This window comes from Macaca nemestrina, chromosome 1, assembly GCF_043159975.1.
Source record: "Macaca nemestrina isolate mMacNem1 chromosome 1, mMacNem.hap1, whole genome shotgun sequence".
Classification (NCBI taxonomy): domain Eukaryota; kingdom Metazoa; phylum Chordata; class Mammalia; order Primates; family Cercopithecidae; genus Macaca; species Macaca nemestrina.
The window spans coordinates 105,775,854-105,796,908 of NC_092125.1; the positions used below are offsets into that span (position 1 = coordinate 105,775,854).

The window sequence follows — 21,055 nt, forward strand, 5'->3', positions numbered from 1 at the left end:
GTAGAAAGTTTATTCAAAGGGATAATAACAGAGAACTTCCCAAACCTAGAGAAAGATATCAATATTCCAATATAAGAAGGTTGTAGAACACCAAGCAGATTTAACCCAAGTAAGGCTACCTCAAGACATAATCAAACTCCCAAAGGTCAAGTATAAAGAAAGGATCCTAAAGCAGAAGGGAAAAGAAACAATATACAAAGAAGCTCCAATATGTCTGGCAGAGAACTTCTCAGTGGGAATCTGATAGGCCAGGAGAGAGTGGCATGACATATTTAAAGTGCTGAAGGAAAAAAACTTTTATCCTATAATAGTATATCCAGTGAAGTTATCCTTCAAAGGTGAAATAAAGAGTTTCCAGGCTAGGCACGGTGGCTCACGCCTGTAATCCCAGCACTTTGGGAGGCCGCGGTGGGTGGATCATCTGGGGTCAGGAGTTCGAGACCAGCCTGGCCAACATAGTGAAACCCCATTTCTACGAAAACTACAAAAATTAGCTGGGTGTGGTGGCAGGCGCCTGTAATCCCAGCTAATCAGGAGGCTGAGGCAGGAGAATCGCTTGAACCCGGGAGGTGGAGGTTGCAGTGAGCCGAGATCACGCTATTGTACTCCAGCCTGGGCAACAGAGCAAGACTCCATCTAAAAAAAAAAAGTTTCCCAGAAAAACAAAAGCTGAGGGATTTCATCAACAGCAGACCTGTTCTACAAGAAATGCTAGTGGGAATACTACAATCTGAAAGTAAAGGACATTAATGGGCAATAAGAAATCATCTGAAGGTACAAAACTCACTGGTAATATTAAGTACACATAAAACCACAGAATATTGTAACACTGTAATTGTGGTGTATAAACTACTCATATCTTGAGTAGAAAGACTAAAAGATGAACCTACTAAAAATAACTACAACTTTTCAAGACAAAGAGAATATAATAAGATATAATAGAAGCGACAAAAAGTTAAAAAACAGGAGAGATAAAGTGCAGAGTTTTTATCAGTTTTCTTTCCCATTTGTTAGTTTGTATGTTTATGCAACCAGTGTTAAGTGTCATCAGTTTAAAGTAACAGGTTATAAGATGTTATTTGCAAGCATTATGGTAACCTCAAATCAAAAAAACCTACAACAGGCCAGGCACGGTGGCTCACACCTATAATCCCAGCACTTTGGGAGGTTGAGGCAGGTGGATTGCTTGAGCTCAGGAGTTCAAGACCAGCCTAGGCAACATAAAAGAACCCTGTCTCTGCTGGGCATGGTGGCTTACGCCTGTAATCCCAGCACTTTGGGAGGCCAAGGCGGGCAGGTCACCTGAGGTCAGGAGTTCAAGACCAGCCTGGACAACATGGTGAAACCCCGTCTCTACTAAAAAAATACAAAATTTAGTTAGGCATGGTGGTGCCTTCCTGTAATCCCAGCTACTTAGGAAGCTGAGGCAGGAGAATCGCTTGAACCCAGGAGGCAGAGGGTGCAGTGAGCTGAAATTGTGCTATTGCACTCCAGTCTGGGCAACAAAAGCGAAACTCCATCTCAAAAAGAAAAAAAAGAAAAAACCCTGTCTCTTCAAAAATACAAAAATTGACTGGGCGTGGTGGTGTGCACTTCTAGTCCCAGCTACTCAGGAGGCTAAAGTGGGAGAATCTCTTGAGCCTGCGAGGCAGAAGTTGCAGTGAGACCAAATTGCACCACTGCAATCCAACCTAGGCAACATAGCAAGACCCTGTCTCGAAAGGTAAAATAAAATAAACCTGTAACAGATAAACAAAATAAAATGCAAGAATTAAAACATACCACTGGAGAAAATCACCTTCACAAAAAAGAAAACAAGAAGGAAGTAAAGAAGGAAGAGAAGACCACAAAACAACTAGAAAACAAATAACAAAATGGCAGGAGAAGTTCTTATTTATCAATAATAACATCACATATAAACGGACTAAATACTCCAATTTAAAAGATATAGAGTGGCTGGGCGTGGTGGCTTATGCTTGTAATCCCAGCACTTTGGGAAGGCTGAGTTGGGTGGATCACTTGAGGCCAGGAGTTCGAGACCAGCCTGGCCAACATGCTGAAACCCTGTCTCCACTAAAAATACAAAAATTAGCTGGAAATCACTTGAACCTGGGAGGTGGAGGCTGCAGTGAGCTGAGATCACACCACTGCACTCCAGCCTGGACAAGGAGCGAGACTCCATCTCAAAAAATAAAATAAGATAAAATAAAATAAAAGACATAGAGTGGCTGAAAGGATTAAAATAAAAAGATTCAACAATCTGTTGCCTACAAGAAACACACTTCACCTATAAAGACACACGTAGACTGAAAATAAAGAGATGGAAAAAGGTATTTCATGTTAATGGACACCAAAAAAGAGCAGGAATGGTTATACTTACATTAGACAAAATAGATTTCAAGACAAAACTATAGAAAGAGATGAAGGTCATTATATAATGATAAAGGGGTCAATTCAGCAAGAGGACATAACAATTATAAATATATAGGAACCCAATACTGGAGTACCCAGATATATAAAGCAAATAATATTAGAGCTTAAGGGAGAGGCAGACCCCACAACATTAACTGGAGACTTCAATAACCCACTTTCAGCATTGGACAGGTCATCCAGACAGAAAATCAACAAAGAAACATCAGACTTACTCTGCACTATAGACCAAATGGATCTAATAGACATTTACAGAACTTTTCATTCAACAGCTGCAAAATACACATCCATCGCCTCAGCACATGGCTCATTCTCAAGAACAGACAATATGATAGGCCAGAAAACAAGTTTTTAAAAATTAAAAAAAAAGGCCAGGCGCAGTAGCTCAAGCCTGTAATCCCAGCACTTTGGGAGGCCGAGACGGGCGGATCACGAGGTCAGGAGATCGAGACCATCCTGGCTAACATGGTGAAACCCCTCTCTACTAAAAATATAAAAAATTAGCCGGGCACGGTGGTGGGCACCTGTAGTCCCAGCTACTTGGGAGGCTGAGGCAGGAGAATGACGTGAACCCGGGAGGCAGAGCTTGCAGTGAGCTGATATATTGCCACTGCACTCCAGCCTGGGCAACAGAGCGAGACTCGTCTAAAAAAAATATATATACACACACACACACACACACCCCATGTTCCAACTGTCCTATACATTAAATAAATACATTTTTAAATTAATTAAAAACACTGAAATTATATCAAGTATTTTTTCTGACCACAATGGAATAAAACTAGAAATTAGTAACAAGAGGAATTTTGGAAACTATACAAACACAGGGTAATTAAACAATATGTTCCTGAATGACCAGTGGGTCAATGAATACATTAAGAATTTAAATTTCTTGAAACAAGTGAAAATGGAAACACAACAAAACCCATGAGATACAGCGAAACCAGTACTAACAAAAAGTTTATAGGCCGGGCGCAGTGGCTCAGGCCTGTAATCCCAGCACCTTGAGAGGCCGAGGCCAGTGGATCATGAGGTCAGGAGTTCAAGACCAGCCGGCCAAGGTGGTGAAACCCCGTCTCTACTAAAAATACAAAAAATTAGCCAGGCGCGGTGGCAGGCACCTGTAAGCCCAGCTACTTGGGAGGCTGAGGTGGGAGAATTGCTTGAACTCGGAGGGCAGAGGTTGCAATGAGCCAAGATCACGCCACTGCACTCCAGCCTGGGTAACAGAGTGAGACTCCATTTCAAAAAAAAAAAAAAGAAAAAAGTTTAAAGCAATGAGTGCCTACATCAAAAAAAAGTAGAGGCTGGTCGCAGTGGCTCACACCTGTAATCCCAGCACTTTGGGAGGCCCAGGTGGGCAGATCACTTGAGGTCAGGGGTTCGAAACCAGTGTGGCCAACATGGTGAAACCCCATCTCCACTAAAAATGCAAAAAATTAGCTGGGCGTGGTGGCAGGTAATCCCAGCTACTCAGGAGGCTGAAGCAGGAGAATCGCTTGAACCCAGGAGGTGGAGGTTGCAGTGAGCCAAGATTACACCATTGCACTCCAGCCTGGGCCTCAAGAGTGAAACTCCGTCTCAAAAACAAACAAACAACAACAACAAAAAAGTAGAAAAAATTGAAATAAAAAAAGCCTAATGAAGCGTCTTGAAGAACTAGAAAAGCAAGAGCAAACCAAACCCAGAATTAGTAGAGGAAAAGAAATAATAAGGATCAGAACAGATAAATGAAATTGAAATGAAAAAGAATACAAAAGATCAACAAAACAAAAAGTCAGTTTTCTGAAAAGATAAAATTGACAAACCTTTAGACAGACTAAGAAAAAGAGGATCAAAATAAATAAAATCAGAGGTGGAAAAAGAGACATTGGCTGGGTGTGGTGGCTCACGCCTGTAATCCCGGCACTTTGGGAGGCTGAGGTGGGTAGATTGCAAGGTCAGGAGTTCGAGACCAGCCTGACCAACATGGTGAAACCCCATCTCTACTAAAAATACAAAAATTAGCCAGGCATGGTGGTGCACACCTGTAATCCTAGCTACTCAGGAGGCTGAGGCAGGAGAATTGCTTAAACCTGGAAGGCAGAGGTTGCAGTGAACCAAGATCAGGCCACTGCACTCCAGCCTGGGCAACAGAACAAGATTCTGCCTCAAAAAAAAAAAAAGAAAGAAAGAGGCCGGGCGCGGTGGCTCAAGCCTGTAATCCCAGCACTTTGGGAGGCCGAGGCGGGCGGATCACAAGGTCAGGAGATCGAGACCACAGTGAAACCCCGTCTCTACTAAAAATACAAAAAATTAGCCGGGCGCGGTGGTGGGCGCCTGTAGTCCCAGCTACTCAGGAGGCTGAGGCAGGAGAATGGCGGGAACCCGGGAGGCGGAGCTTGCAGTGAGCCGAGATCGCGCCACTGCACTCCAGCCTGGGCAACAGCGTGAGACTCCGTCTCAAAAAAAAAAAAAAAAAAAAAAAAAAAAAAAAAAAAAGAAAGAGACATGACAACCAATACCACAGAAATTCAAAGGATCATTAAGGCTACTATGAGCCAATAAAATTGGAAAACCTAGAAGAAATGGATAAATTCCTAGATACATACACTCTACCAAGATTTAACCATGAAGAAATCCAAAACCTTAACAGACCAATAACAAGTAATCAGATCAATGCCATGACGAAAAGTCTGCCAGCAAGGCAGGCTGGGCGCAGTGGCTCACTCCTGTAATCCCAGCACTTTGGGAGGCCAAGGTGGGTGGATCACTTGAGGTCAGGAGTTCCAGACCAGCCTGGCCAGCATGGTGAAACCTCATCTCTACTAAAAATACAAAAATTAGCTGAGCATGGTGGTGGGCGCCTCTAATTCCAGCTACTTAGGATGCTGAAGCAGGAGAATCACTTGAACCAGGAGGCAGAGGTTGCAGTGAGCCGAGATCATGCCACTGCACTCCAGCCTGGGTGACAGAGTGAGACTCCGTCTCAAAAATAAAAAATAAAATAAAAATAAAAAAGTCTCCCACCAAAACAAAGCCCAGGACCTAATGGTCTCTCTGCTGTATTTTACCAAACATTTAAAGAAGAACTAATACCAATCCTACTCAAACTATTGTGAAAAATAGAGGAGGAGAGAATACAACTAAACTTATTATATGAGGCCAGTATTACCCTGATAACAAAAGCAGGCAAAGACCTATCAAAAAAAGAAAACTAAAGGATAATATCTGTAATGAACATTGATGCAAAAACCCTCATCAAAATACTAGCAAACTGAATTTAACACCACATTAAAAAGATTATTCATGGCCAGGCATGAGAATCGCTTGAACCCAGGAGGCGGAGGTTGCAGTGAGCTGAGATCATGCCATTGAACTCCAGCATGGGGGAACAGAGCTAGATACCATCTCAAAAAAATAAAGAAAGAAAATAAATGAAGAAGACACACAAAAAAATGGAAAGATATCCCATGTTCATGAATTGGAAGAATCAATATTGTTAAAATAGCCATACTACCCAGTGTAATCTACAGATTCAATGCAGTCCCTATCAAAATATCAGTAACATTCTTCACAGAAATAGAAAAAATAATTCTAAAATTTATATGAAACCACAAAAGACCCAGAATAGTCAAAGCCATCCTCAGCAAAAAGAATAAAACTGGAAGACTCACATTACCTGACTTCAAATTATATGACAGAGCTATAGTAATCAAAACAGCATGGCACTGGCATAAAAACAAACATATAGACCAATGGAACAGAATAGAGAACCCAGAAACAAATTCATACACCTGCAGGAAACTCACTTTTAACAAAGGTGCCAAGAATATACATTGGGGAAAAAACAGTCTCTTCAATCAGTGATGCTGGGAAAACTGGATATCCATAGGCAGAAGAATGAAACTACACCCCTATCTCTTGCCATATGCAAAAATCAAATCAAAATGTATTAAAGACTTAAATCTGAGACTCAACGTATGAAAATATTACAAGAAAACATTGGGGAAACTCTCCAGAACATTGGAGTGAGCAAAGATTTCTTGAGTAATACTCCACAAACACAGGCAACCAAAGCAAAAATTGACAAATGGGATCTAAGGCCCAGCCTTAAATATTTCTTAAAAGAAGACATACAGGCCAGATGCGGTGACTCACGCCTGTAATCTCAGCACTGTGGGAGGCCGAGGCAGGTGGATCACAGGTTAGGCAGGTTAGGAGTTTGAGACCAGCCTGGCCAACATGGCAAAATCCTATCTCTGTGAAAAATACAAAAATTAGCTGGGTTTGGTGGCATGCTTCTGTAGTCCCAGCTACTGGGGGAGGCTGAGGCAGGAGAATTGTCTGGACCCGGGAGGCAGAGGTTGCGGTGAGCCAAGATCACACCACGGCACTCCAGCCTGGGTGACAGAGCGAGACTGTGTCCCCCACCAAAAAAAAAAAGACATACCAATGGCAAACAGGTATATGAAAAGGTGCTCAACATCATTGATCATCAGAGAAATGCAAATCAAAACTACAATAAGATATCATCTCACCTCAGTTAAAATGGCTTATATCTGAAAGACAGGCAACAATGAATCCTGGCAAGGATGTAGAGAAAAGGGAACCCTCATATACTGTTGATGGAAATGTAAATTAGTAGAGTCACTATGGAGCATAGTTCGGAGGTTTTCAAAAAACTAAATATAGAACTACCAAACTAACGTATGATCCCAACAATCCCACTCTTAGACATATACCCAAAAGACAGGAAATCATTATATCAAGGAGATATCTGCTCTCTCATATTTACTGCAGCACTATTCACAGTGGCCAAGATTTGGAAGCAACCTAAGTGTCCATCAATAGATGATTGGATAAAGAAAATGAGGTGTATATACACAATGGAGTACAACTTAGCCATAAAAAAGGAATGAGATGGCTGGGCACCATAACTCACACCTGTAATCTCAGCACTTTGGAAGGCCAAGGTGGGAGGGCCACTTGAGCCCAGGAGTTTGAGGCCAACCTAGGCAACATAGTGAGACTCGATCTCTACAAAAAAATAAATTTTAAAAAATTTAGCCGGGCACAGTGGTGCATGCCTGTAGTCCCAGCTACTCGAGAGGCTGAGGCAGAAGAAGCACTTGAGCCCTGGAGATTGAGGCGGCAATGAGCCATGATTGTGCCACTGTACTCAACCTGGGCAACAGAACAAGACCCTGTCTCAAAAAAAAAAAAAAAAAAAAAATGAGATCCTGTCATGTGCAACAACATGGATGATGGAATTGGAGACACTATGTTAAGTGAAATAAGCCAGGTATAGATAAACTTTACATGTTCTCACTTATTTGTGGGAGCTAAAGATGAAAACAATTGAACTCATGGAGACAGAGTAGAATGATGGTTACTGGAGGCTGGAAAGCATAGTGGGTGGGTGGGAGGGAAGTGGGGATGCTTAATGAGTACAAAAATATAGTTAGATTAAATGAATAAGATCTAGTATTTGATAGCACAACAGGGTGAGTACAGTCAACAATAACTTATCGTATATTTTTAAATAAACGAGGGCAGGTGCCGGGGCTCACGCCTGTAATTCCAGCACTTTGGGAGGCCGAGGCGGGTGGATCATCTGAGGTCAGGAGTTTGAGACCAGCCTAGCCAACATGGTGAAACCCTGTCTCTACTAAAAATACAAAAATTAGTCGGGCATGTTGCCAGGCATCTGTAATTCCAGCTATTTGGGAGACTGAGACAGGGAGAATTGCTTGAACCCGGGAGGCGGAGGTTGCAGTGAGCTGAAATCATGTCATTGCACTCCAAACTGGGCAACAGAGCAAGACTCCATCTCAAAATAAAATAAAATAACTAAAAGAGTATAATCGTGTCTGTAACACAGAAAGGATAAATGCAGCTGGACACAGCGGCTCACACCTGTAATTGCAACACTTTAGGAGGCTGAGGCAGGAGGATCACTTGAGCCCAAGAGTTTGAGACCAGCCTGGGCAACATATGGAGACCCTGTTTTTAGAAAAAAAAAAATTTTTTTTAATTAGCTGGGCTAATTGACACATGGGGACACATGCCTGTGGTCCCTGCTACTTGAGAGACTGAGGTGGGAGGATTGCTTGAACCCAGGAGGTCGAGGCCACAAGAAGCCATGATTTCACCAGTGCACTCCAGTCTTGGCAACAGAGCAAGACCCTGTCTCAAAAAAAAAACAAAAAAGGTTTCAACTTAAAGTATGCTTGAGGTGATGGATACCCCACTTACCCTGATGTGATTATTACAAGTTCTATGCCTGTATCAAAGTATCTCATGTACCCCATAAATATGTATGCTTACTATGTAGCCACAAAAATTAAAAATAAAAACAAAAAATTAATTGTAATCCCAGCACTTTGGGAGGCTGAGGTGGGCAGATGACTTGAGGCCAGGAGTTCGAGACCAGCCTAAGCAACATGGCGAAACCCCATGTCTACAAAAAATACAAAAATTAGCTGAGTGTGGTGGTATGCCCCTGTAGTCCCAGCTACTAGGGAGGCTGAGGTGGGAAGATCACCAGAGCCCCGGAGGTCGAGGCTGCAGTGAGCTGAGATTGTTCCACCGCACTCCAGCCTGAGCGACTTTTAAATTTTATTTTTTATTTTAATTTTTCCATAAGTTATTGGGGTACAGGTGGTATTTGGTTACATGAGTAAGCCCTTTAGTGGTGATTTGTGAGATTTTGGTGCACCCATCACCCGAACAGTATACACTGCACCCTATTTGTAGTCTTCTATCCCTCACCCCCTCCTACCCTTCCCTGACTTTTTATTTTTAATTAAAAAAATGTTTAATATTAAAAAAGTTAAAAAAAAAAAAAAAAGGAAGACACCATGTTTATTCATGAATATTTCTTAATCTATCCCTTCGCTGTCTAGGTTTTTCTACAGCTCCCAGTAGAGCATAACTTTGCCATGGTTGTCCACACAAAAGCAGCAGGCCGGACCAGTATCAAGGTCACTGTTCACTGCATGAACAGTTCCTCTGGGCAGTTTGAGGGGAATTTGTTGGAACTCTCTGATGAAGTACAGATCCTGGTAAGCTTCCAAATCTAAATCTTTTTTTCGTATATTAAGGATAAGAAAGTTATATTCTCTTACCATCAACGAAGAGCTTGTTTTGGATAGAGACAGATAATTGTTAGAGTGATTCCGGGAACAGGTTTGTACTTCCTAGATCTTTATCATTCCTGCTGATTGCTTGTATATAGTTTTTGTTTTTGTTTTTGTTTTGTTTTGAGACAGAGTTTCGCTCTTGTTGCCCAGGCTGGAGTGCAATGGCACGATCTCGGCTCACTGCAAACTCCGCCTCCCAGGTTCAAGCGATTCTCCTGCCTCAGCCTCCTGAGTAGCATGTGCCACCAAGCCCAGCTAATTTTGTAATTTTAGTAGAAACGGGCTTTCTCCATGTTGGTCAACCTGGTCTCAAACTCCCGACCTCAAGTGATCTGCCTGCCTCAGCCTCCCAAAGTGTTGGGATTACAGGCGTGAGCCACCACGCCTGGCCTGTTTTTTGTTTTTTTTTGTTTTTTGGTTTTTGGTTTTTTTTTTGAGATGGAGTCTCACTCTGTCGCCCAGGCTGGAGTGCAGTGGCACAATCTCGGCTCCCTGCAAGCTCCTCTTCCTGGGTTCACACCATTCTCCTGCCTCAGCGTCCCAAGTAGCTGGGATTGCAGGCGCCTGCCACCACGCCCAGCTAATTTTTGTATTTTTAGTAGAGATGGGGTTTCACCGTGTTAGCCAGGATGGTCTCGAGCTCCTGACCTCATGATCAGCCCGCCTCGGCCTCCCAAAGTGCTGGGATTACAGGCATGAGCCACCACTCCCGGCCTGTTTTTTGTTTTTGAGACAGGGTCTCACTCTGTCGCCCAGGCTGGAGTGCAGTGGCACAATCTCCACTCACTGCAGAGTTCAGGTAATTCTCCCTGCCTCAGCTTCCCAAGTAGCTGGGATTACAGGCGCCCGCCACCATGCCTGGCTAATTTTTGTATTTTTAATAGAGATGGGGTTTCGCCACGTTGTCCAGGCTGGTCTCAGACTCCTAACCTCAAGTGATTCACCTGCCTTGGCCTCCCAAAGTGCTGGAATTATAGGCGTGAGCCACCATGCCTGCCTGCTTTTATATACTATTGACATCAGAAACTATTAGTACTTGCAGGTGAGCAGTCTGGAAAAAAAAAGAAAAGAAACTGTAGCACACACACTCCCTTCAACTCCCCATACCAGGAACACAGGATATGAACACCACAGTAATTAGAGAAGGATTCATTTCTGATCCACTCCACCTGACATAGATATTATAAGTCCATTTAAAATTTTTATTTATTTATTTATTTATTTAGAGAGAGAGTTTTACTCTGTTGCCCAGGCTGGAGTGCATTGGCATGATCTCGACTCACTGCAACCTCTGCCTCCCAGGTACAAGTGATTCTCCTGCCTCAGCCTCCTGAGTACCTGAGATTACAGGCACATGCCACCATGCCTGGCTAATTTTTGTATTTTTAGTAGAGACAGGGTTTCATTATGTTGACCAGGCTGGTCTCGAACTCCTGACCTCAGATAATCTGCCCTCCTCGGCCTCCCAAAGTGCTGGGATTACAGTCATGAGCCACTGTGTCCAGCTGATATAAGTCCATTTAAATATATTCACAGTTAGGATAAAACATAATTCTAACTTTTCATAAGGTGTAAGATTATGAATAGTTTCTACAGATACTCTCAGGCTAAAAGCTAAATGTTTCTGTTGTTTTTAGAATTCAGAAAACAAGTTATCACTTATATGGGTCGAGTAAGTTTCACTGCCTCTGATTTTGAGACTTTTTTTTCTTTGACTTTTTTATTTTTTCCTTTATTTTGGCTTTGGTTCTCTGATTCAATGTGGAGTAGAGGAAAGAGTACTTTACTAGAAGGTGGAAGACCTGGAGGGTGTTTCATGCTAATTGAATATTATAGGTTCTTTTTCTCAAACTTCATGTCATTTTACAAGAGCTAGAATTAGAAATTTCAAAGTAATTTTATACCTAATATCTAAGTTATATGGAAGATGTGGTAAGTGTAAACTTTGCTACATGCTCAGTCCCTCAGAGTCAGAAACGGCTAACATTAGGTTATATCTTCTAGAATACCTAGTTATGTTTTGAGTGCCTGGTTCATTTTGGAGAGGAGTATTATGGATGATTTTAGACTAATTAGAAGTTAGGCAGACTGTTGATTTGTAGTTGTCATTTATTTGCATGTTAATCTCTTGGGGATTATACTGAAGTCCATATGTAAGTAAAAGTCATAATTTGTCTTTGCCAAATATGAGGAATGCATTATTTTCTCATTATAGGTGTTTGAAAAACTCCAACTCTTCTATCCAGAGTGCCAACCACAGCAGATTCTGATGCCTATAAATTCTCAGCTCAAACTCCATACCAACAGGTAAGGAAAAGAGAGAATAAGGAAGTGCCAGGATCCAAGCTTAAGTGTTTTCAGTAAAACATTGACATAGAAAGAACACCTTTGCCTTCTAGGAGATTTTTCTTTTTTTTTTTTTTTTTGAGACGGAGTCTTGCTGTGTCTCCCAGGCTGGAGTGCAGTGGCGTGATCTCGGCTCACTGCAAGCTCCGCCTCCCGGGTTCACGCCATTCTCCCGCCTCAGCCTCCCAAGTAGCTGAGACTACAGGGGCCCGCCACCACGCCCGGCTAGTTTTTTGTATTTTTAGTAGAGATGGGGTTTCACCATGTTAGCCAGGATAGTCTCGATCTCCTGACCTCGTGATCCATCCGCCTCGGCCTCCCAAAGTGCTGGGATTACAGGCTTGAGCCACCGCACCCGGCCTCTAGGAGATTTTTCTAACCCCCAAATAATTTTTTGTATGAGGTGAAATTTCCATAATGTAAAACCATTGTAAAGTGTAAAATTCAGTGGCATTTAGTACATTCACAATATTGTATATTCAGCATCTCTATCTAGTTCCAAATATCTTTATCACCACCAAAGGAGATCCCATACCTATGAAGCAGTCACTCTTCTTTCTTTCCTGCTCGCAGCCCCTGGCAATCACTCATCTGCTTTCTGTGTACGGTATTAGCTATCCTGAATGTATTTCATATAAATGGAATCATACAATATGCAACATTTTGTGTTGGTTTCTTTTTTCTTTTTTTTTTTTTTTTGAGACAGTCTTGCTCTGTTGCCCAGGTCAGAGCACAGTGGCGCAATCTCGGCTCACTGCAACCTCCACCTCCTGGGTTCAGGCAATTCTCCTGCCTCAGCCTCCCGAGTAGCTGGGATTACAGGTGCCTGCCACCACACCCGGCTAATTTTTGTATTTTTAGTAGAGATGGGGTTTCACCATGTTGGCCAGGCTGGTCTTGAACCCCTGACCTCAGGCGATCCGCCTGCCTTGGCCTCCCAAAGTGCTGGGATTACAGGCGTGAGCCACTGTGCCCAGCCTTGTATTGGCTTCTTTAAGTTAGCATAATGTTTTTGAGGTTCATCCATGTTGTAGCATGTATCAGTACTTCTTCCTTTTTATGACTGAATAGTATTCCATTATATGGAAATACTACATTTAGTTTATAATTTCATCTCCTAATAGAAATTTGGGGCTGGGTACAGTGGCTCACGCCTGTAATCCCAGGCTTTTGGGAGGCCAACGCTGGTGGATTACCTGAGGTTGGGAGTTCGAGACCAGCCTAGCCAACATGGAGAAACCCCAACTCTACTAAAAACACTAAATTAGCCAGGTGTGGTTGTGCATGCCTGTAATCCCAACTACTTAGGAGGCTGAGGCAGGAGAATCACTTGAACCCTGGAGGTGGAGGCAGCAGTGAGCCGAGATCACGTCATTGAACTCCGGCTTGGGCAACAAGAGCGAAACTCCATCTCAAAAAAAAAAAAAAGAAAAGAAATTTGTGTTGTTTTCACCGTTTGGCTATTGGGAATAGTGCTGCTATGAATATTCATTTGCAAGTATTTACTTGAATACCTGCTTTCAATTGTTTTGGCTGAATAATTTTCTTTTTGAGATGGAGTTTTACTCTTGTCGCCCAGGCTGGAGTACAAATGGTGCCATCTCGGCTCACTGCAACCTCTGCCTCCCGGGTTGAAGCCATTCTCCTGCCTCAGCCTCCCGAGAAGCTGGGATTACAGGCGCCAGCTATCACACTCGGCAAATTTTTTTTTTTTCGAGACGGAGTCTCGCTCTGTCGCCCAGGCTGGAGTGCAGTGGCGCGATCTCGGCTCACTGCAAGCTCCGCTTCTCGGGTTCACGCCATTCTCCTGCCTCAGCCTCCTGAGTAGCTGGGACTACAGGCACCCGCCACCGTGCCCAGCTAATTTTTTGTATTTTTAGTAGAGACGGGGTTTCACCGTGGTCTCCATCTCCTGACCTTGTGATCCGCCCGCCTCGGCCTCCCAAAGTGCTGGGATTACAGGCGTGAGCCACCGCGCCCGGCCTTTTTTTTTTTTTTTAGTAGAGACAGGGTTTTACCATGTTGGCCAAGCTGGTCTCAAACTCCTGACCTCAGGTGACCCTCCCGCCTTGGCCTCCCAAAGTTCTGGGATTACAGATGTGAGCCACCACACCCAGCCTAAATAATTTTTTAATGATAAAAGATTTGATTTTAAATAAATAAGCATAATCCAAAGGCAGACTTTTATCTGAGGAACAAATAATTACACACGTGGAGAATGGCAAGCAGTTTTCTCGAGTACATCCCCTAACAGTGATCCTGGAAATTTTTACCCTTTTCTCTCCGGTCAGACAGGACCCCCAAAAGATGCCACTTTCTTTACTTGTTCCCTAGGGAAGGAGCTGCCTTTGTGAGTTCTCGTGTTCTCAAGTGTTTCCCTAATTCATCCGTCATTGAGGAGGATGGTGAAGGGCTCCTGAAAGCTGGTTCCATTGCAGGTACTGCTGTATTGGAAGTCACTTCTATAGAACCTTTTGGAGTCAACCAAACAACCATAACTGGGGTCCAGGTGAGTTCAGGGACTTACTAAAAAAAACAAATAAATAAAAGGCATATCCTGGCCTTAAGAAGCAGAGTTCCTTTTTTGAAAAACTAGAAATTTTCTTATCATGCATTAAAGAAAAAAAGAAAAAGAAAAGAATTAGAAACTTCTCTATCATGAGAGAACATGAACCAGGGAAAAAAAAAAAGAAGAAGAAATCTCTAGGAGTCAGAAATGAACCTATAAGAGGCCAGTCTTGACATAAGCCATAAAATTAAAATGAACTTTAGACCCCTTGTTATAAAACAGATCAGCCTAAATTTATATGATTGTCTTCCTAGCAGCTTTGGCAAAAGGGTTCGTGTCAGAGGAGTGTAGAACAATTGCTATCAAAATCGGCTGGGCTTGGTGACTCATGCCTGTAAGCCCAGCACTTTGGGAGGCTGAGGCAGGAGAATCACTTGAGGCCAGGAATTTGAGACCAGCCTGAGCAACATAGTGAGACCCCCATCTCTACAAAAAATGAAAAAAAAAAAAAAATAGCCAGACTTGGTGGCGCATGCCTGCTTGGGAGGCTGAGGTGGAGGACCTAGAAGTTTGAGGCTGCAGCGTGCTATGATTGAACTGCTGCACTGCAGCCTAGAAAACAAAGCAACAATCTGTCTCTTTTTAAAAAATTAAGCTTTGCTACTAGAATTTAAAAAATGAGAAAAGACCTCAGAGATAAGTTAGTCTTAACATGAAAAAAAAAAATTTTTAGACATTAAACATGTACTATATACTATATTGGTCGTTGTATGTATATTATCTCTTTTAACTACCACAAAAGCCCTGTGAGATAGGCATTATAATCCCCATCTAACTGTTAACTGATAAGAAACCTGAGACCCAGAAAAGTTACATGAGGCTATGAAAATGATAAAGCTATGATTCAAACCTAGACTTCACTTACTGTATCGCAGCTCTCTTACAGTGTGAAACACAATATAGATTGTGTTCCTGATAAGTAATCGATTATTTAACCATGAATATTGAGCACTCTGCATGAAATGGATGAATTAAAGTCCTTTCCTCATAAAGCTCCAGCTTCTCTTCACATTCCCACAGCTTTAAAAATTAAAAACCCGGCCGGGCGCGGTGGCTCAAGCCTGTAATCCCAGCACTTTGGGAGGCCGAGATGGGCGGATCGCAAGGTCAGGAGATCAAGACCATCCTGGCTAACCTGGTGAAACCCCGTCTCTACTAAAAAAAAAAATACAAAACACTAGCCGGGCGAGGTGGCGGGCGCCTGTAGTCCCAGCTACTTAGGAGGCTGAGGCAGGAGAATGGCGTGAACCCGGGAGGCGGAGCTTGCAGTGAGCTGAGATCCGGCCACTGCACTCCAGCCTGGGCGACAGAGCAAGACTCCGTCTCAAAAAAAAAAAAAAAAAAAAAATTAAAAACGCTGCTGGGCACAGTGGCTCACACCTGTAATCCCAGCACTTTGGGAAGCTGAGCCGGGTGGATCACAAGGTCAGTAGTTCAAGACCAACCTGGCCAATATGGTGAAACCCCGTCTCTACTAAAAATACAAAAAATTAGCTGGGCATTGTGGCAGGCACCTATAATCTCAGCTACTCAGGAGGCTGAGGCAGAGAATTGCTTGAACCCAGGAGGCGGAGGTTGCAGTTAGCTGAGATTGCAACACTGCACTCCAGCCTGGGCAACAGAGCGAAATTCCATCTCAAAAAAAGAAAAAAATTAAAAACCCATTTCAAGCCGGGCGCAGTGGCTCACGCCTGTAATCCCAGCACTTTGGGAGGCCAAGGTGTACAGATTGCTTAAGCTCAGGAGTTTGAGATCAGCCTGGCCAATATGGTGAAACCCTGTCTCTACAAAAAATACAAAAATTAACCAGGCGTGGTGGCAGACGCCTGTAATCACAGCTACCTGGGAGGCTGAGGCAGGAGAATTGCTTGAACCCGGGAGGCAGAGGTTGTAGTGAGTCAGAATCATGTCACTGCACTCCAGCCTGGGTGACAGAGTGAGATTCTGTCTCAAAAAACAAAAAGAAAAGAAAAGAAAAAAAGAATTTCCTATGCTGCTATGCTGTCATATTTCTTTTCACTCTGACTTAAGTCATCTCACATCAAAAGCTAACTATTTCCTATGGAAGAGAAACATCACTCTTTATCATTGATTATAAGTCTCAGAATATGGTTACAGCACTTCTCCAGTGCATCTTTTTCTGTACCAGTAGGTTTTGTTTCCCACAGGTAGCACCGGTGACATACCTGCGAGTGAGCAGCCAACCCAAGCTATACACAGCCCAAGGAAGGACCCTGTCAGCATTTCCCCTGGGCATGTCTCTCACCTTCACTGTTCAGTTTTATAATAGTATCGGAGAGAAATTCCACACACACAATACCCAGCTTTATCTGGCTCTGAACAGGTATGGAAGTCAAAGGAATGGTATTGACACTAGGGTAGAAATCTTGCAGATTAGGCTAGTATTATATAGCAGCTCCAGTAAATTCCCCTCACATTCTGAATTTGGAATTTGATCTTTCTTTTGTTAAAAAAATTTTTTTAGGCCGGGCGCGGTGCCTCAAGCCTGTAATCCCAGTACTTTGGGAGGCCGAGGCGGGTGGATCACGAAGTCAGGAGATCGAGACCATCCTGGCTAACATGGTGAAACCCCGTCTCTACTAAAAATACAAAAAACTAGCCGGGCGTGGTGGCAGGCGCCTGTAGTCCCAGCTACTCGGAGGCTGAGGCAGGAGAATGGCGTAAACCCGGGAGGCGGAGCTTGCAGTGAGCCGAGATCGGGCCACTGCACTCCAGCCTGGGTGACACAGCGAGACTCCGTCTCAAAAAAAAAAAAAAAAAAAATTTTTTTTTAAGTGAGGCCAGGTGGGTGACTCACACCTGTAATCCCAGCACTTTGGGAGGCTGAGCAGAGAGGATCACTTGGACCCAGGAGTTCAAGACCAGCCTGGACAACATGGTGAAACCCCATCCCTACAAAAATACAAAAATTAGCTGGGTGTAGTAGTGGGTGCCTGTAGTCCCAGCTACTAGGGAGGCTGAGGTAGGAGGATCACTTGAGCCCAGGAGGCAGAGGTTGCAGTGAGCAGAGATTGTGCTATTGCACCCCAGCCTGTGTGACCAATTAAGACTCTGTCTTAAAAAAAAAAAAAAAAAAAAAAAAAAAAAAAGACCCGACTTAGATAATGGTATTAGTTGTCACTTAAGAAAAATTTCAGGATATCTTAAATCTGTCAAGTTCTAATTCACTAAAAGATCCATAGGGAGCTAATTGGAGTATTATTAGCAAAAGGCTTTACTGGGGGAAAAAAAAAAAAAAGCCTTCTTGGGCACTATACATGTGAAGGTAATAGACTAATCCTTGGCCCATACTTACTTACTCTTTTTTTTTTTGAGATGAAGTCTCGCTCTGTCTCCCAGTCTGGAGTGCAGTGATGATCTCAGCTCACTGCAAGCTCTGCCTCCCGGGTTCACGCCATTCTCCTGCCTCAGCCTCCCGAGTAGCTGGCACTTGCCACCATGCCCAGCTAATTTTTTGTGTTTTTTAGTAGAGATGGGGTTTCACTGTGTTAGCCAGGATGGTCTCAATCTCCTGACCTTGTGATTCACCCGCCTCAGCCTCCCAAAATGCTGGGATTACAGGCGTGAGCCACCATGCCCGGCCTACTTACTCACTCTTTATTGTGGAATGCCTTCTGAACTTTTCAGCTGTTGAATATAAAATGTGATAGGGTGTTCCCCAGAACTATTTTGTAACTATTGTCTTTTCTTTTGAAAGATTTCTACCTTTAATGTCTACTTGCAGAGATGACTTGCTGCTTATTGGACCAGGGCATAAGAACTATACTTACATGGCCCAGGCTGTGAACAGAGGGCTGACACTTGTGGGGCTTTGGGACCGGAGACATCCAGGCATGGCAGATTATATTCCTGTTGCTGTAGAGCATGCCATTGAGCCGGACACCAAGCTTACCTTTGTTGGAGATGTCATCTGCTTCAGTACTCACCTTGTCAGCCAGCAAGGTATGTATACATTCCCTTTCTCAACCTTACAACTGATAGTTGTGAAGATTAAAACGCAGTTATTTAACAGCAACAACAAAAAAGCAGTTATTAATCCCTTGAACTGGTGTGGTGGTTTATACCCATAATCTCAGCCCTTTGGGAGGTCAAGCTGGAGAGGTCACTTAAGGCCAGAAGTTCAAGAAAGCAATTAATCCCCTAGAATATTTGTTTCCAAATTATCTAAAATCTCAGGGCCTGAGAAAGAAAATACTTTTGAGTATTTTATTATTTGTAATGTTAACTGATAATTTTTAGATTAATGCCTGTTTCACTCACTAGGCAGCCAATTAGAAGCCAGCCAGTAATATTTCTCAAGAGTCTATTGAATACATAGCTCTATTTTATATCCTGTAGATAGTGCAGGGCACGGTGTTTTTTCCTCCATTCCCAGCTTTTGAAGGAGGGTAATGACTATATTGAAGGACAGTAAAGGATAACAGGAAGGAAAAGGCAATAAGGCTTTAGTTCTAAGAACTAGTTGTGTGTATGCTATTTTGTGAGGCACATTTGAAGGCCTAAGTCCTAACATATCATCATTGTAATAAGGTTTTTTCTTGTACCCAGATAAACTATACTTTTTTTTTTTGAGACAGAGTCTCACTCTGTCATTCAGGCTGGAGTGCAGTGGCATGATCTCGGCTCACTGCAACTTCTTGACTCCTGGGTTCAAGTGATTCTCCTGCCTTAGCTTCCTGAGTAGCTGGGACTACAGGCACACACTACCACACCTGGCTAATTTTTGTATTTTCATACAAGGGGTTGGCCCCTGGCCAACTATACTCTTGAAAACAAAGCATTTCTGTCCTAAGTACTGAGTTAAAAATAAAATTATAAGCCAGGTGTGGTGGCCCATGCCTGTAATCCCAGCACTTTGGGAGGCCGAGGGGCCAGATCACAAGGTCAAGAGATCGAGACCATCCTGGCCAACATGGTGAAACCCCATCTCTACTAAAAATACAAAAATTAGCTGGGCGTGGTGGCACATGCCTGTAGTCCCAGCTACTCAGGAGGCTGAGGCAGGAGAATCTCTGGAACCTGGGAGGCGGAGGTGGCAGTGAGCCCAGATCGTGCCACTGCACTCCAGCCTGGTAACAGAGTGAGACTTCATCTCAAAATAAGTAAACAAAATCATAGAAAATCATTTGGGAGGCCAAGGCAGGCAGACCACCTGCAGTCAGGAGTTCAAGACCAGCCTGGCCAACATGGTGAAACCCTGCCTCTACTAAAAATACAAAAATTAGCCGAGTGTGGTGGCAGATGCCTGTAATCCCAGCTACTCAGAAGGCTGAGACAGGAGAATCACTTGAACCTGGGGTGGAGGTTGCAGTGAGCTGAGAATGCGCCACTGCACTCCAGCCTGGGTGACGGAGCAAGACTCTGTCTCAAAAAAAAAAAAAAATAATAATAATAATAATAATAAAATTAGCCCAGTGTGGTGGCATATGCCTTTGGTCCCAACTATTGGGAGGCTGAGGTGGGAAGATTGCTTGAGTCCAGATCAAGGCTGCAGTCAGCTATGATCGCACCACTGCACTCCAGCCTGAATGACAGGCTGTCTCTCAAAAAAAAAGAAATCAGTTTTTGGTTAGGAAATGAGTGAATTCTTTGGGTTTCCAAATACCATATCCCAAAGTGGTGTACACTGCCTGGATATATACATCCAAGTAACACCTGCTTGTGGTAATATATGGCTTTGGCTTTGCAGCCTCTTCTGGTAACTATGGATACATATGTTTAGGTAAAGTGATGTAAATGCTGGACCTGACTTTAGCATTAACTATGTGTTTTGGACCTTGATACAAAGGGGCTCTATACAGCTGAATCCCCCAATGCTATAACAGCTGATTTGCAAACAACCACTACCAACATGCAATCCAGGACCAATGAGCTAACCCTACTTTAAGGTTGACAATGAGAGTTATAATCCCCTGATTATAAATCCCTTGTCAATGAAGCAGAGTACTTTTTACTCTCTCTTTTTTTGTTTGTTTGTGTTTTTGAGACGGAGTTTCACTCTTATCACCCAGGCTGGAGTGCAATGGTGTGATCTCGGCTCACTGCAACCTCCGCCTTCTGGGTTCAAGTGGTTCTCCTGCCTCAGCCTCTCAAGTAGCTGAAACTAGAGGCATGTGCCACCACGCCTGGCTAATTTTTGTATTTTTAGTAGGATGAGGTTTCACCATGTTGGTCAGGCTGGTCTCGAACTCCTGACCTCAAGTGATCTTCCAGCCTCGGCCTCCCAAAGTACTGGTATTACAGACGTGAGCCACAGCGCCCGACCTATTTTTTACTCTTTTTAGCTAGATTTTGACAGGATTGTCCTATAGTCTTCCAATCTGGAATTTTGGGAGGCTTCATCATATGATGAAGGAAAGGGCCATATGCCAGGATCACTAGTCCTGCAGGCTAAGTACAAAGTCTAACCCAGTTTTTAGCATTCCTCGGCCATCTTTAGACTTAAGCCAAAATAAATAAATCCTTTCTCTTCCCAGTAGTCACTTTTTTGCAGTCTTTCTTGCTGTCATCAAACAGTAGCTCAAAGCAAATTTGTCCTTAGCAGCATCTAAACAAAATTTAT

At 43.2% G+C, this 21,055-nt stretch overlaps 1 protein-coding gene across 9 annotated transcripts in view; it reads left to right on the forward strand.

Moving 5' to 3' along the window:
• The window catches only part of LOC105498255 (nucleoporin 210 like), a 163,044-nt gene that overhangs the window by 114,793 nt on the left and 27,196 nt on the right, over positions 1-21,055 (forward strand). For all 9 annotated transcript variants that reach the window (XM_071084919.1, XM_071084928.1, XM_071084909.1 and 6 more), the window contains 5 exons: positions 9,321-9,479; positions 11,773-11,864; positions 14,238-14,412; positions 16,641-16,816; positions 18,218-18,435. In XM_071084919.1, coding sequence (XP_070941020.1) covers positions 9,321-9,479; positions 11,773-11,864; positions 14,238-14,412; positions 16,641-16,816; positions 18,218-18,435 — 820 coding nt within the window. The remainder of the gene's footprint in view (positions 1-9,320; positions 9,480-11,772; positions 11,865-14,237; positions 14,413-16,640; positions 16,817-18,217; positions 18,436-21,055) is intronic.